Consider the following 17,671-nt stretch of genomic DNA (forward strand, 5'->3'; position numbering starts at 1 on the left):
CATTTTAGTCATTTATTTTTAAATATATTTGTGAGGTTTAAGTACGTTCTACAAATGGACTTGGCATATCCATCATTGACAATTTCGTACTCCACATAATCCTCTGGGATTAGCTCTCCGAATGTCAAGTGTCACTCAAAGCGCGCGAAATATTGACAATACAGATTATATAGGGAGTGCCTGAGTGTTGCCATTTCTATAACTCTATGAATTCATGAATACATGTGTTTTATAAACAATAGCATATTTAAATTCAATACGTCCAACTAATAATGTAAAATATTTGATACACGAGAAAATAAATAATGTTTATTACGGATAATTTTCAAGTTTATAGTTAATTCAATAATTATGTTAGCTTTCGTAACTTATAAGCAATATATTTAATTGAAAATTGGTTTTGAATGATAAGGTTTATTAATCCATCGGCACAGCCGAAACAATTTCGTGTATTTTTTTAAATTGCAAGTATTTATGCTCAATTTTCATCTATTTCAAATTTATTAAACTTATAACTTCACTTTAAATCTAATACAATGACTAAAATTTCTGATGATCCATTAATTTAATTAAAAGTATGTACATACTAATTATTATTCTACTTCCAGCTAGTAGTTACTGGGCATATAATGTACATGCACCTCAATAATAAAAACACAAGTCAGACTGAATAAAGAACGCTTTCCAATACAAATAAGATCACGTGGCGCCGTTGGCGGTCACGTGGCCCGGCCACAGATAGGGATCTTTCGCGCTAAATTGTCTATGCTCCGAGTCAATTTGTCTATGCCTGGCATCAAATTGTCTACGAATGGGGGTCGCAACAGATTATAAATGGAAAATGCGGATGGCAGTGTAATTAAATAATCGTCTTTGTACTTTTTAAGGTGGATTAAGTTTTCAATTCTTTTGCGCTATCCCTTACTTCATACATTTCCTTTCCTACCAGATTGCCTGTCGGAAATTGCTGTGTAGCAATAAGGCCTTTTGTCCTAAATATTCGTATTAACTTAAAATTTTTTTTTTATATATAATTTATTAATAATTTATATGTATTTTGTCTCAAATAATTACTTTTGATTATTACGTTATTACGTATAATAAAAGATCATAAATTCTTTCATAGACATAGATAATAAATACAATAATAAAGTAATTAATCATGTTAGAAATACAATAAAAGCATACGCCTTTTAAATTTCACTTTACAAATCAATAATTAGCGAACATTATTAATGAACTCAGCACGTGTCGTAGCCAAAATTGCTGAGCTTCGAGCTATTAAGGGAATTTCAAAGAAACATAATATGTAATACTAGCTGCTCCGCGCGGTTTCACCCCCGTGGCTCCACTCCTGTTGCCCGTAGCGTGATGAAATATAGCCTATAACCTTCCTCGATAAATGGGCTATCTAACACTGAAAGAATTTTTCAAATCGGACCAGTAGTTCCCGAGATTAGTGCGTTCAAACAAACAAACAAACAAACAAACAAACAAACTCTTTAGCTTTATAATATTATAGTATAGATGCTATAGCTTTTTTATTCTACTAGCTTTCCGCTCGCAACTTCGACCGATTTGACTAAAACCTAACAAATTATGTAAATGATAAAACCTTCCTCTTGAATCACTCTATCACTTAAAAAAAACCGCATCAAAATCGTTGCGCAGTTTTGAAGATTTATTTATTACTCTTTAATGTTTGTTACATGGGAAACTTATTGCTAATGTATACAAAAAAACAGTAAGTATAGTTTATTAGGCCGCCTCATAAACTAAGATTTAAGCATACATAGGGATATAGTGACAGAAAAAGCGACTTTATACTGTGCATATGTAGTGAAGTTTCATCCAAGTTGGTATTTAAAATATTCAAGAAGTTAAGACGCTTTTTAGAATATGTTTTTACTAACTAACTTTTGTATTTTTATTTTATGATAGCACGTGGCACGCTAGCTTGAACGAGTTTACTGAGTAATTTTACAAAAGCTCGTGAACCTCTTGTTTCTATTAAAATATTAATAATAATTAAAAACACACACATATAGATACTCAAGCATACACTTTCTAGCTTACTCCTATGAAATTCCCGTAACAAAGGCTAATGTTTTTTTTAACTTAGACCGTCTGTGACCGATTTTCGCCTCCATATACTTAGTATTCCGCTTTAGGCTCAACCTGTCACTCGTGGTATTTTAAAAAGTGATTAAATTGATAATTATAGTTGTTACAGTCAATTAATCATGATAGGAATTGAGATTTTCAATGAAATGAGGCCATTTAGCCTCAGTCTTAAGATAGATAAGTACTTGCGTAAGTAGTTATTAAATATGCATTTATTTTACGCTTCTCAAACAAATTGATTGATTATAATAATAAAAATATAATAATATTATTTAACTATTATCCACGTTATCGTAAATATAGAACTTGAAATAAGGGCTTTTATTTTATTAATTAGGTACTACCGTACTAGCCGCTCATCCCTGCTTTACCTGAGCTATCCAGGGATAAAAAGGAAATTCATAAATTGTTTAAGTGACTCAGGATTTAATGATGCTTTCTGTTGCTGAAAGAATTTTTGAAATCGGTCGAGTAGTTTTGTATAAAGCATCATTTTACAATATTGGTATGTAATTTAAATACCTACACTTATTCATTTCATTGGTATAATAAATATAATCGGTATATCCTGAGTTAGAATCCTGGAATAAAAACGTAATACCATATCTAGAAGAATACGCAAAAAAATTAAAAATGAAATCAATCGCTAAAACAGATGCATAAAGGGTGCTTTTTTGCGCAGCTTCTTTGCGGCCGCCGCGGCCGCGGGCGGCGCATTTTCATAGCACATCTTGCTACATACTTACATAGCTTAGCATCAGTGAAAACAGACACATCGTTCCACAGCAGAGCTATTAATTTTCGCAGTATAACTGCATAGGACATCTGTAGTGAGAAAGCACCATAAAGCCATTCATAAAGCACTGCTTCACAGCAATCTGACTTTAATGAAATTTTAAAGTGTTTCTTATTGAAAAATGTTTTATAATAATTGTCTTAAACTTAAAATTAGCTAGCGTTGTGACTTAACTCTAGGTTACCTAATTGATACCGTATTGGCGTTATATTAAAGGCTAGGTATTGAGATAACTTTGACTGTCTACACTTTACACTTAGGAAATAATTGTAGTCATTGATACCTAATTTCAAATTAATTCTATATTCGTAAATCCTAAAGAGATTGGAGAAGTATGAGTAATAGTAAGTAGTATATATTTATAGGTTCGGAGTTATTATTAGGATCCAAGTTATAGTTAACTTATAATTTAAATATGTAATGCCATTTTTAAATGAACAAAGAACATCTAGCATACAATTTACCCTACTTAAAAATAAACTACATTACACGATCGATATTGACATGCATGTAACGCGAAATCACATCGAAAGCGCTCAGGGCGTGCCATAAACAATTTCCTACAAATAACAATAACGACATAAAGACACGCACGTCCGTCCACCTCGGCGATCGGGAGGATAATGCGCGGTAATTCTAAATTCAAAACTTACGATCGGTTGCGCACGGGCCAGTGTTCTGTGTTGCCAGTTATATAATTAGAAAATGAAAGGGTGGCGCTGCCCGCGGCGCGATCACTACTATCGCTCACCATCCCGAGAAATGCTAGTGGTGTGCTGTGTCGATAAATTTTATTGTTGTTTTTATCTATTTAAAATTGGTAGTAAATAAGGAAACAACAAGCGCAAGACTCGAATATATTAAGTGATATTTCATTTTATGGTTTAAATTTAATACACAACATAATATAGAGATACGATCATAGGTATTAGGTATCATATTATATTCGTTTTTGTCAACACCACAAAAAATCATTTGCAATGTTGTTTCTCATGATAGTTCCAATCCAGCCTCGTCGATGGTCCTGCTCTACCACATAAACGAAATCAGCATTTTTTTTTAGGAAAACAAGGATTTTCTTATACAATCGGCGACCTATGCGATAATTTATGTAGCGATTCAAAAAGCTAAAACTAAGGTAAGGTAAGAACCGAAACCAAATCATCTAAAAGAAATGTAGAGCAAGAAAATTACAATTTATTAATTTTATCGATACTTTGTGACGTTATACCTGCACTAGAGATTCTGTAAGTACCTAAAGGCAGATGGTTACATTTTTTATTTGGAATATTAATATTATGTGTAACATTACGCCAAGTAACATTATGGTAATCTTCTGTCTCTTTCTTTAATATATAGTTTGGAGTTAACTTCATTCTTAATCTGATATATAAATTAGTGCTTAAGACGTTAGGTTACAGTTTTATTCAAGTCTATCTTTTTGTTATCAACCCGGGGTTTGTGACCCTCGGGACCCTCAGGAGTTCGTAATATGTATAAAAACTATAAAACTGTAGATAGATTTTTTTTAACGAAGTAAGGTTTTAATTAATTAACTTAAAATTAAATACTTAGTGTATTTCGATATCCATTTACTATACTGGTAATACATTTTTAACTAAATATATACCTGGCTTTTCGTAAGAAGTGGCCTAAAAATGTACCTATTGTGGCTATGGGCCTCGAATTTTCTAACTATAGCGTTGCGTGCCTGAGATACAATGTTTGTGAGTAATTCATTGCAAATTATACAAGGAATCTCAAATATCGGTCTCAAAATTTATCAACTTCTAATTTACTTACAACCCAGGCTCTACGAGATATTGTAAATGATGACTATTATGCATTATGTCTATGTATGTAGGTAGTTGTTGTTGAAAAATATTAAATAATATAATTTCTAACTTGGTTTTATTAATATTAGAAAAAGGAAATATTGCTTTGTTAGTGACAAACTAACTGAAAAATACGCGGCTGACTTTTGAATTCTTTTGATACCTATAAGTTATAAACATTAAAGGTACCTATTAAATATTAATGTGTATCGAACAAATAAATATATTTTCTTTCTTTTTATAGAGTTTCATTTATACTGAGTAACATAGGTTCTCTGAGTAGCGTATTACATGAAATCTAGATTATAGTCTCAAAAACAGTGAACCTGAAAAATATGATAACTTGGTAGTAAATAAAATAACCATAACATTTTCCACAATTTATTATAAAAGCTTATTCAGTACCTAATGCCCTTCTCAGCCTGGTACTTGTAGTGCAGCTCGGAGCAGTCCTCGTTAGAGATATTGACCCAGCCCTTGTCGCTGATGTGGTACACTCGGATTATACCACCGGAGTATCTGGAATTAATAATTTATTATCTATGTGTGCGTGTGTGTAAAAAATACTATTTCTACCCAGGCGGAGCCAGGGCAAGCAACTAGCTTTGTTTGTGTTGTGTTAATTCGCTTCTAAAATACATCGGGTATTCAGTTTTAATTTTTATGATTATGATAAATTTTATTACTTATCCATTTTTGCCTAGAATTATATAAGTGTATGTAACAGATATATTCCTGCCTCCTATTCTTACTAGATTTGCGTTTTATTATATGTATTATCACTACATAGTATAAAACAAAGTCGCTTTCCCTGTCCCTATGTCCCTATGTCCCTTTGTACGCTTAAATCTTTGAAACTACGCAACGGATTTTGATGCGGTTTTTTTTAATAGATAGAGTGATTCAAGAGGAAGGTTTATATGTATATCGCTTTTAAGCGATAAGGCCGCCAAATTGTACATTTATTTTAAGTTAAATATCGTTTTTTGTAAATTTTGTTTTTGTGTGCATTGTACAATAAAGTGTTTTCTATTTCTATGTATAATAACATCCATTAAATAGTGGAGAAGTACTGTTATTTTTGAGGTTTCTAATGTGATGTCGTAAAAAATTACATTTTTTCCGCTTACATTGCAAACGCAGGCTGAACCCTACGTGTTTTATCAAAATAATGTAGGTACTAAGTATTATACACATTGAAAAGGTCTACAGAAAAGTCCGCGATGGTATATGTCTATCTCTTATGGATAACCCACAAAACTTTTTTTGTCATTTACTTTTTACGACAAATAATGGCTAATTTTCGATGCGATTTTAACCAATACAGCATTAATCCTTAACCAATTAAATACCTTGAATACATTGTTCATTTAATATAGATCTATATGGCCCTTTACACCGTATGATTTAAGTGAATATTTTCGAAGATATTACAGATTTAAAAATTGCGGGACGTTTGCGGCGGTACCGGCCGGCCGCCCGGCTATGTATTTTATACCCGTGCGAAGCCGGAGCGGGCCGCTATGTTTTTATATACAACGTTCACAATTTTTCTGTAGTGTATTTAGTATCGGCATTGCACCCGTGCGAAGCCGGGGCGGGTCGCTAGTATATATTATATATTTTAGCTCTTCAAAGCTCTTCGAATTCGGATAAATTATTAATGATAACATAACAGTATTCTATCCCTCTCATTCTTGACAAAAGAAAAAAAGAAATGGGGTGTCACTTAGAAACGTAAAACCGAAAGAGTAGAAGAAATTCGATGCTCTGTCGCCTGTCGGCCTTACGGATGGCCGAGAGGCTAGGTATCGCCTTGGAAAGACGAAAGATCTAATATTTTCTATTCTTTAAAAAATTCTCAAGGAACAACGTAATTTCGTAATCAAACTTCACAATCTCTTAATTTATAAAACAAATTCCTTCACAAACTTTTTACATCTGATTTTTAAAACGAATTTATTTAACTCCACAAAACGGTACGGTAACAATAAGTTTAGTAAACGGCGGACACTATATATAATTTCTAACCAATTTGCTTGTCAGTATTGTAACGAACGGTCCGCTCATTAGCATACCACCGAAATTGACATTATGTGACGGCCGCGGGCTCCCAAATTGTGATTGTAGGGTGACCACACGTATGATTTATTTGGGTATTATTTATTTATCAGTTATTTATTAAACTGTTTAGTAAAATTACAAAACACAAACAAAGAGGAAAACATAGTTACCTAGTGTAGTTATTTATTTGACTTTTAATAGTGCTGGCCAAGTGCATGTTAGATGTTATATTATGTTGTCGAACTTTTGATACTTAAACATGCATATTTCCTCGCTATTGTTCTTCATCGATTGGAATTGGGATCATAGGCAATGTAAATGTAGCAGTTCCTTTAATTCCAGTATCAAACTCCCGATTTTTTGCTGATTAATATTCAAATTTTACAAATACATTAAATAAAGTATCAAACATATAAATACATTAATTATATTAACAAATGCTAGGCATAAGGAGGTATAGGTACTCTGCAGATATATTATTTTTATAAACGGTGCAATCAAGACTTGAAAAGTTTAAAGAGATATAATTGAGTATTTACTTTCGCATACCGGTGTTTAAATCCATATATTTACAACCTGTGTTCATGTGTTCACAGAGCAAAATAATCAAAAACTAATAGAACTTGAACTAACTATAAACTATGAGATCTAGCAGCCCAAAGAAAATAAGAAATTTCACAATCAGTCCTTACATAATCTACTTAGGTACCTACATCAAAAAGGTTACGAAAAAATACAAACCTCCTTTTGATGTTTTTAAAAAATAATTATATCGATTCCCAATTTGAATCGTCCGTTCTCACGCCCGCCAAAAGTCAAATAACTGGTAACCCCAATGAAATACCAGAAGGAGTGATCGCGTGACAAAGTAGAGGCAGTTTCAGGCGAACTCGGATTCCTATGGGAACCAATACTAATGCCCTAACTTATAAATTGCAAGGATTTACTTCAAAAATGCGTTAATATGTTGTAAACATGGCTGTCTGTTACACCGTTGGTTGTTGTGCGAATGTTTTTTGTTTATTGTTAGGTTTTATGCTTAGATTACAAAATAAAAGACAGATGGAGCGTTGCCGAACTAAACCGAATAATTTATCGTCATTTCCATAAAGCTATGTGTGCTGTCATTTCGCCGTTGCACTGTACGTACACGGTGCTTCTGTGTGGGTGTTATGTTACCAGATATTGAAAATTTTCCCAAAATTTTCCCCGACTACGGAAGAAAGAGGGTTATGTTTTTCGAGTGTAGGTATGTATGTATATGTATAATATTTCTTTGACACGCCCTGCAGTATAAACTGTTGGATCGATTTTGAGTTGTGACTTATGAGGTGTCATTGCAATCATCTGAATTATGAAGGTAGCTGTGGTGGTAGTGACGTAGGCTACATAAATTATTAGCAGTCATGTTTTAATTTTTATTTTAATATAAATTCGGGTTTTTGATATTATTTTATAATATTGTAAAAATTATTTTATCACCTATCTACTAAAGTTATACATGGACAAAATAATTTTATTCAATTTTTATTAAATAAATTACATTAAAAAAAGTTTTTATTTATCAAAACATATGAATGCGAATAGCGGTAGTTTTTAGTCGAGAATGCGGGACATTTTATTTTCATCATATCATCATCGCAAGCGAAAACGACGCTTTTTATAAAAGTAACAAAAAAATGTATAATGCTTTTTAAAATAATCTAATAATGACCATGAACGAATTTATTGCACTAGGTATACAAATAATCACATTCACGATCGAAAAATCCAACAGCACTACCCCGAATATATTTTAACCATTTTACCCCTAAAAATGGCAAATACATTTTCAAAATACTGGCAGCATACGTTGAAGTTTTGAATTCCTTCGTATTTGTAAAATTATTATTTGTATACAAAATTAAATAAGCCAAATAATCTACAGAAAATCTGTAAAACGATGTTTTATCTTTTTGTTTGTTTTCGGGAACAAGTTTTACAGCGTTTTAATATCACAAGTAGGGCATGCACCCGGGTTTACCCGGTTCCGAAAAACCCGGGTAAACCCGGGTTTTTTGATGATCTTGAGAACCGGGTCTGAATAGTATGAAACCCGGTTCTCCCGGTTCCGACCAAAATATTAAATTATAAAGTTTTATTTATAGTCCGGGATACATCGCCCATTTTTGCAAGTGATTACTATCAAGCTAATTTTTCGTGAGTAGCTTTATTTTGATGAGATGCCCAATAATTTCATGTACGAAACTCTCGATTGTGGTAGCTTACAGAGGTAACAAGGATAAAAATTTTTGATTTGACGGTTCTCAAATATTTATTACGCAATTTGTAGGACAATATGTCTGTTGAATTATACAGGGTGTCCCACTATTGGTATACTAAGCGCGAAGGGACTTGTAGTTTTGCATACACTGATCACATAAAAAATACTTAAACAACAAAATTACGTCAAAAATTTTTTATTAAATTTTTCCTGAAAATTCATGTTTTCTTCTCTAGCTTCGCGCAGGAGGCATATACCGCTTCTCTAATGTGAGCATTTTGTCTATGAAAACGATTAAACGATAGCTCACGTGCTGCCAGCAAAGTTGGGCAGGTTGCTTGTTATGGGTGTACACATAGAGTTTTAAGAATTCATCTATTTGAAAAAAAAATGCGTCTGGAATTTTATAAGTACATATTTTTTATGTACTCAGCGTATGCAAAACTATAACCTCCTTTGAGCTTAGTATACCAACAGCGGGACACCCTGTATAAGTATTAAATAAGTGAAAATAAAAAAATCAGCTGGTTAGTAATCATTTATGATGACTTCGTTATCGATACACATTGGAAAGGGGGACTCTTTGATCAAACCATAAATTTTGTAGGACAAATATTTTTTCGAATAATTTAGATAATTATCTTGAGATTGAACAAAAAAAAAACATTCAGTTAGTAATTAATATTTGAGAACCATCAAATCAAAATATTTTATGCTTGTTTCCTCTGGTAGCTACCACAATCGAGAGTTTTGTACATGAAATTATTGGGCATCTCATCAAAATAAAGCTACTCACGAAAAATTAGCTTGATAGTAATCACTTGCAAAAATGGGCGATGTATCCCGGACTATTATATTTTTGCATTCATTGCATTATTTTAACGAATTTATTCTATCTGGCAACGTCAGACTCACGCGAATTTTCGTGCCACGCCTCAAGCGGGGCTCTGATTGGTTGTTTTACCTTAGATGCTATAAGTTTCCTACGGTTGTATTACCAAAAAAAAATAGGCTTCGAAAGTGACAAAAATTAGGCTACTGAAATATTTTTATTAGATGTGTCGTGAATTTGAAAAGCTGTTGATTTTACTGTTTCATATAATGATCCAGTCATGTTTTTGTTTTTGGTATCAAGCTGAAATTTATATCGAATACTCAAGTCTTCGGTCCCTTGATGCTGTGAAAAAGTCAAACTCACAAGCCAAGGCATCAAAAGATATAGCCGTAAATGCTGAAAATTTTCGTAAATTTCGATATTCGGTACTTCTCATGAACACAGAGCCTTTAAATTTGGTAACAGTAACGTCTTATAATACAGATAAAGGAAAAATAGGTTTGTTCGGAGCCCCCAGAGCGCGAGTCCGACTCGCACTTGGCTGGTTTTTTGCTTTACAGTTTGCAGTACTTTAATGAATAAGGTTTAAGTTTATATGTGATATTATGATAACAAGGTACTTTGATAAATATAAATATAATAAAGTATTGAAATTTTGTTTCTTTATTAATTTAATAAAATAAGACTAGAGGTCCGCGCCACGCCGGCGTGCCGCCGCCGAGAGACCCCGGCGCGCCGCCGCCGCCGCCGGGTCACAGAAAAATTGGCGCCGAGTTCAAATTTTGCGCGCGAACCATGTATCACGCACACGTTGTTGTCTACAACACGGCTAAAAAGACCCCATTTGTCGTAGAACATCGGTTTAAGAGTACTCCCCTTAGTATATCGCTGAAAATCGGAATCCTCGGAGTTGAAATCTCGAGTGACGTTCAATTCCGTAGTCATTTGGAAGCGAAGGCTAAATTAGCCTCGAAAAAACTTGGTGTGCTCAGTAGATCGAGACAGGACAGCCGGCCCACCGACTTCAGCTGTACAAGGCTCAGGTGCGACCGCATATGGAGTACGGTTCTGATCTCTGGGCCGGAGCCCCACAGTATCAACTCCTTCCTCTTGACCGCATCCAACGTCGAGCAGCTCGAATTGTCGATGACCGTAGGCTTTCCGATAGGCTCGATCCACTGTCAGTGCGAAGAGACGTTGCGTCTCTCTGTATACTGTACAAAATCTAATATGGGGAGTGCTCTGAGGAATTATTCCACCTTTTACCAGCCGCACAGTTCCACCACCGGACCACACGCCGTAAAAACCAGTTCCATTCGCACCATCTGGATGGTTGGCGCTCCACCACTGTCCGCTTCACCCGCAACATCCTTCCGCGTACGGTGAAACTATGGAACGATTTGCCACCTGCGGTGTTCCCGAACAACTACGACATTGGGGCCTTCAAGAAAACAGCTTATTTGTCCATAAAAGGTCGGCAAAGCACCTGTAACACTTCTGGTGTTACAAGTGTTTATGGGCGGTGGTGACCAGTTAACCTCAGGTGGCCCACAACTACTTGATTTTAATAAAAATTTTTTTTTATTAAACTTAAAGAGAGATTTTTCTACTGCCCGTCCACCCCCTAATAACTTTAAAAATAACTAGCCCACGCCGGCGACGCCGCGCCGCGCCGGGTGCCGCACCCGGCGCGCCGCCGCTGGGCTTTTGGACTGCGGCGCGGACCTCTAAATAAGACACAAGCCGCATAAAATAAAAGGCCCATCAGATACTTTAACAGTTACTTTTGTTTAATTTCGTATTTTTTTCGAGGTATTATGAAAGAACCGGGTAACCCGGTTCTACCCGGTTCTGAGGTCGATTTGGAACCGGGTTTCAGAAACTTGGAACCGGACTCGGTTCTGCATGCCCTAATCACAAGACAGCATTTTTTTACTAAAATAACAAACCCCTTTTGACGTATTGCATGACACTAGAATCGCTATAGCACTAGCGGAGGAACGTATTCGTTTTTGATTTCGTATTTTCTTTGACAAGGGCGATGAATGATTGACATGCTCCATCTGTATTTTATTTTGTAATCTAAGGTTTTATGATTATTTATTTTAAGTAAATTATATAGAGCAAAGAGGATATTATGTGTTTGTTAGAAACAAAGTAAAATCACCTCAGTAGATTTAAAATTCATCAATAGGTAATCCTTATTTCAGATTTATTATCTAGTTCTAGGTACGTATTCCAGAAAAGCTTTTCAAATGAACCGGAGAGCACAGCTGGTAAAGTGTATGAAACTATGAACTTATAATATATTTATATATATTAAGACTAGCGGTCCGCCCCGGCTTCGCCCGTGGTACCTACATGTTTAAACTATCCTATCTCTCAAGTTGGATCGAACTGCACATATTGTGCGAATTTTATTATAATCGGTTAAGTGGTTTAGGAGTCCATTGAGGACAAACATTGTGACACGAGATTTATATATATTAAGATGTACAGAAAGGAATTACTTAAATCTATAGAGGGTTCTACTTCTATAATAAGTTAGATAACTCGTCATTTCGTTCTTAAGGTACCTAACAATGTATGCAAGTATCACTTACATTTAAATCATGTAAGTTATGTGCTACAGTTCAACAAATATTAATTCATATTTTACCAATAAACAAGCATCCAAAACTTAAAATTTAAATTGTATTTTTCGCCGAACGTTGAACGCATCCTTCGGTGTGAGGTATACCCGTGATAACTCGCAATTATGAGATTTTAGGCTATCATTTGACCGAGACTAGGCTCTTTAATATGCACCGGGTCGTGACTTTCCCTCCACGACTTATGAATTTGTTTGACGTTCTCTTTGATCTGGGAACGGGCTTTGGCGCCTAAATTTAACAAATTATACGCTTTGTTTTAGTTCGCGAAATAAATATGTAGGGTTGCCAGTTGGTATGAATTAGTTTAGTATATTATCTGTGGCATGAATTGTGGATAAATAGGGTTGTATGTGATTTCACGGAATTTGTTTCTACTTTTACAGGATATTTTTATCTTTAGAAATGTTAATAATAATCTGTGTAAGAGCTAAGAGTTATTGAGTATGGGCAATAGAATAATATGATAATTATAATTGAAAAATACGTATTCAAAGGCTAGTTTTACACTGTGATACCGTATTAAGAAACTGCTGATATGTTGTTGGCACATAATATTATATCTACTAAATAAGTAAATAGTTTTTGCTTGAAATTTAATAATAACTACCCTCAGCATAAGATTTGTAGTATCTAATTATCATATTCTACTTAGTTACATCTCTTTATTTTTTGTTTATCATAATTCATAATTCATAATTTCATAAAATTCATAATTTTCACAATGATTCTAGTTGGAGAATTTGTAAAAGATATTGAAAGCCCGCTTTTTTGTTCATAACTACTTCGTTTTTGCTCTATATTCTATCATCGGCGAGTCGTAAAAATTTCAAAATAAATTTGCTGGACTATTCAAACAAATACATATATTCAAATGCAGTGAATTCAGCCAAATAGATTTAACACACAATATGTGTATTCAAAAATATAATGTTTGATGAAGTCTAGTAATATTGTGTAATAGAATATAAACCAGTTTTTTTACACATACCTACCTACGTAAAAGTCGGACGGGCGGATTCCTTGAACAATTCAAAAGCTCAAACCTTTGGTTTAATAAAATTTAACTTTATAAATCTCATAGGTCCGTGTCCCAGCAGTGGGAACACATTGTATGGACTGATAATGATGATGAACCATACGAGTGGCTATAATTAACCGACTTCAAAAAAAAGGAGGAGGTTATCAATTCGGCCGGTATGTTTTTTTTTTATGTATGTACACCGATTACTCCGTGGTTTCTGAACCGATTTACGTGATTCTTTTTTTGTTCGATGCGGGATAGTGTCGAATTGGTCCCATAAAAATTTTATTCGGATAGGCCCAGTAGTTTTTATTTTATGAGCATTTTTGTCTGTATTTGTAAATGTTGCAAGTGCAAGTTTGAAGTCGGTTGTTTTTAACGCAGTTATTGACTTGTAAACTGTGTGATGTTTTTTATAGTTTTGTAGAAACAAATCTCAACAATCATACTCCTATTATAATTCAATCAATAATAGATAACACACTAAAATTATTACATTTATAACATAATTTATCGAAGGCACAAAGCACAATTGGCAACTTATCAGTTAATTCATATTGAATGGAAACTAATAGCTAATATAAATAAGCTATATTCAGAATAGTAATAACAGAGCTTGATCAAGCTCAGATGTGAGATAAGAGTCGAATAGGGCAACTTATTGAAATTATAGGTCTGTTACAGCTACAACTATTTATTTGATAAACTTCGATGGATCTTGTAAATTGGGGGTTTTGGTTCACGGAATCTGTGAGTCATTCAAATGAGAACATTATATTGCTATTTGATATTATGTAGTGTTGTATTAGTTTATTAAATAGTTAGTTATATGGTTGCTAAAAAATTATTATTTATTGCATTTATAAAAGAGAGAAAAATACAAACAGTTAACTTACACAGCTTAAACTAAGTACATTTGACGGCCATATCGCTTTAGAGCGAATTATAAGTACCTATTAGCTAGGATAAATTACTTGATAATTAAATTTAACTAACAAAAACGTCTCTACACACAATATAGGATTTTTTGTGAAATTAATTAGAATTATAATTAATAATGCACCTGCATTGAGAGGGATAGTTTATAAAAAGTAGAATAATATAAAAAAAATATCTGACCCTACCTGTGGACCCTACCGTGACCCTACCTAAGTCGAAGCTCTACTCGCTTGTAGTGCCACCTAGTATCCAATAGAACAAAGCAATAATAATAATGTTTGAACTTTATAGTAATATGTATCTTTTTGATTTTACTGCCATCTAGTATCAGATAGGAATTAAAATGAAAAACTTTTCTTTTTTAAGACACCAATAGATGTCAGTGACTCAAGTAATATAAAATATCTTAAGCAATAATTTAATTATTATTATAAATTTAAATATTTTCGTATTGTTTTAAACTAAAAAAAAAACAAAATTATAAAATAAAATAGGTACATTTGTACAAAGTTAGCTTAGAAATATATTTTGTTATCTGTCATTATATTATTGTTACCTGTAACCTGGCTGTCATCGTACGGCGTTTCAGAAATTTTGCTTGTCATTCAATTTCAACTCGAAAAACTGTTTGTAATTGTCGCCGAAACAAGAAAATAATGGCTCTATTAGATTTCTGTCGTTTGGATGAGAAAATTAATTTAAAACCCGCTGATTCTCTCGCTACTTTTCAAAATGACGTAGTTGGATTTACCCAAAATTTCGTAAATAGTGCTCAACTCGCATCTCCTCCTTTTGCCAATGTAAGTAAAGGTTAATTTGTTGTTATTATTGCACTCAATAACATATTAATAAATATTTATCTCTCTTTTAAGCCGGTTGAGACTTTAGCCCAATTCAACACAAAAGATGAGACAGGCCGCCAAATTAAAATTGAATTCGATCACGGTACAACAACTCTGGGATTCCGGTACAAAGTAAGTATTTTTGTTATTCTTTTATACACTATTTATTATTTAAAGAGTATAATTATAATACTTACAGTGTAATATATCCATTTCTATAGTTCTATAAACTAATTAATATTTTTAGGGAGGAGTATTGTTAGCTGTAGACTCCAGAGCGACAGGCGGTCAATTCATTGGATCACAGACCATGAAGAAGATTGTTGAAATCAATGATTACTTACTCGGTAAATATACTTTATTCAAGTAATATCTACATACATAATTATTTTTCTCGAAGTTGTTCATATTTTATTATTGTTCTAGTCTCTTAAATTAATTATACTTCATTGTATAGTCAGCATTATTAGGTACTATTTAACTCAAATAAACTACTAACTTTATAGACATCATAATATTAATGAAGATAAGATTTTAGCCATCATTTACTCATATTCTTACATAGCAAGTTTTATACAGTATTTTAAAAAATCCTACTTAAATAAGTTAACAATTAAAATCGTTAGGAACACTGGCTGGAGGTGCGGCAGACTGTGTCTACTGGGACAGAGTCCTAGCTAAGCAATGCAGGTTGTATGAACTCAGGAATCGCGAAAGGATCTCGGTGGCCGCAGCGAGTAAGCTCATGGCTAACATGGTGTATAACTACAAGGGAATGGGCTTGAGTATGGGCATGATGTTGGCTGGTTTTGATAAGAGGGTGAGTAGAAATATAAGAAAATCAACAAAAATATATTTTTCTTTAAGAATAGAAAAAACAAATAATTTGAATGCTATTCAACTAAAAATTAAAACCATAGAATGGATAATGTATAGAATGGAAATATCAGGATATAGGATTCTTGTAACTTAAAATGAGATCCATTAAAATGAATTGAGTTAAATTATGCTTAAATTGTGAATTGTGTATGGATAAGTTGTTTGAAAATAATAATTAAATTGTAAGATAATGAATATACACTGAATTTCACTAAGATAAATTTTTTCTGAATCTCTTAAATAAAATTATCAGTACACTTTTATTTAGGGTTTTTTCACTAATTAAATTTGACATACTATTTACTTACCTAACATATAATTGTATTTACTTACAGGGTGCGCAACTATACTATGTAGATAGTGAAGGCACAAGGACACCAGGCAAGGTGTTCTCTGTTGGTTCAGGGTCTGTGTATGCGTTTGGTGTGCTCGACTCTGGCTATCATTGGGATCTTGAAGATGTAGAGGCTCAGGGTATGTTGTAATTATAGTTTAGGAGTTGTTTTACTTGTATAATACGGAAAAAAAGCTTATTAACATTTTGATTTATGAATATGATAGTTTCTCCATGATATTTTCATTGATAGATTGGAGGAATTCAAATTTTTAATATTTATTTATTCTATAAGACTTCTTCTTGAAGCACATTTGAATCGCCATCCATACTAATATTATAAATGCGAAAGTAACTCTGTCTGTCTGTTACTTAATCACGCCTAAACTACTGAACCAATTTGCATGAAATTTGGTATGGAGATATTTTGATACCCGAGAAAGGACATAGGCTACCTTTTATTGCGAAATATGTACCACGGGCGAAGCCGGGGCGGACCGCTAGTAACCAATAAATTAAACATTTGTATACACTCATCTATAGCAAACACCCAACTTTTTGCTTTTACTTATATTAATTTAAAGATTTCAAAAATTTAATTTTATTCATAATATTCATTATAGAACTGGGCCGTCGTGCGATATACCACGCGACTCACCGTGACGCATACTCTGGTGGTATAATCCGAGTGTACCACATCAGCGACAAGGGCTGGGTCAACATCTCCAACGAGGACTGCTCCGAGCTGCACTACAAGTACCAGGCTGAGAAGGGCATTACTGAATAAGCTTTTGTAATAAATTGTGGAAAATTTTATTTGCTTTTTATTGACTACCCACAAAAAGTAACAGTATTTAAATTATCTAGAATTAGTATTTTTGCAAGGCAAAGTACCTAGTACTTACTTTTTCTGGTCCGAAAAAATATTTTAAATCATACCTAGACAATACAAAGTTAAAACAATTTTATCAACAAAAAATTTATTCATATAATATAAAATTTATTCCACTTTTCGGCTTCATTTTATTTTATTTTACTCTTTCATTTATTATAATTGTATTGTTTTGTTTCATGTTGTGTTGTCA

At 33.3% G+C, this 17,671-nt stretch overlaps 1 protein-coding gene across 1 annotated transcript; it reads left to right on the forward strand.

The window, feature by feature from the left end:
• Window positions 1-15,099: 15,099 nt before the first annotated feature.
• Prosbeta5 (Proteasome beta5 subunit) lies at window positions 15,100-17,400 on the forward strand. Its single transcript, XM_089710840.1, has 6 exons — window positions 15,100-15,331; window positions 15,404-15,505; window positions 15,621-15,720; window positions 16,000-16,193; window positions 16,588-16,726; window positions 17,210-17,400. Exons 1-6 carry the CDS (start codon window positions 15,188-15,190, stop codon window positions 17,371-17,373), a joined length of 843 nt encoding a protein of 280 aa, XP_089566966.1. The 5' UTR covers window positions 15,100-15,187; the 3' UTR covers window positions 17,374-17,400.
• Window positions 17,401-17,671: the final 271 nt, after the last annotated feature.

The sequence above is a fragment of the Colias philodice genome, chromosome 25 (assembly GCF_061535455.1).
Source record: "Colias philodice isolate Cphi_HAF_F1 chromosome 25, ilColPhil1 Martin Lab GWU primary, whole genome shotgun sequence".
Classification (NCBI taxonomy): Eukaryota; Metazoa; Arthropoda; class Insecta; order Lepidoptera; family Pieridae; genus Colias; species Colias philodice.

Excerpts from the sequence above, each read along its gene's own strand:
- Prosbeta5 (XM_089710840.1), top strand. The coding sequence starts at position 15,188 with ATGGCTCTATTAGATTTCTGTCGTTTGGATGAGAAAATTAATTTAAAA. Across the intron at positions 16,194-16,587 it reads TGGCTGGTTTTGATAAGAGG|GGTGCGCAACTATACTATGT; the intron begins GTGAGTAGAAAT and ends ATTTACTTACAG. Across the intron at positions 16,727-17,209 it reads TGAAGATGTAGAGGCTCAGG|AACTGGGCCGTCGTGCGATA; the intron begins GTATGTTGTAAT and ends TATTCATTATAG.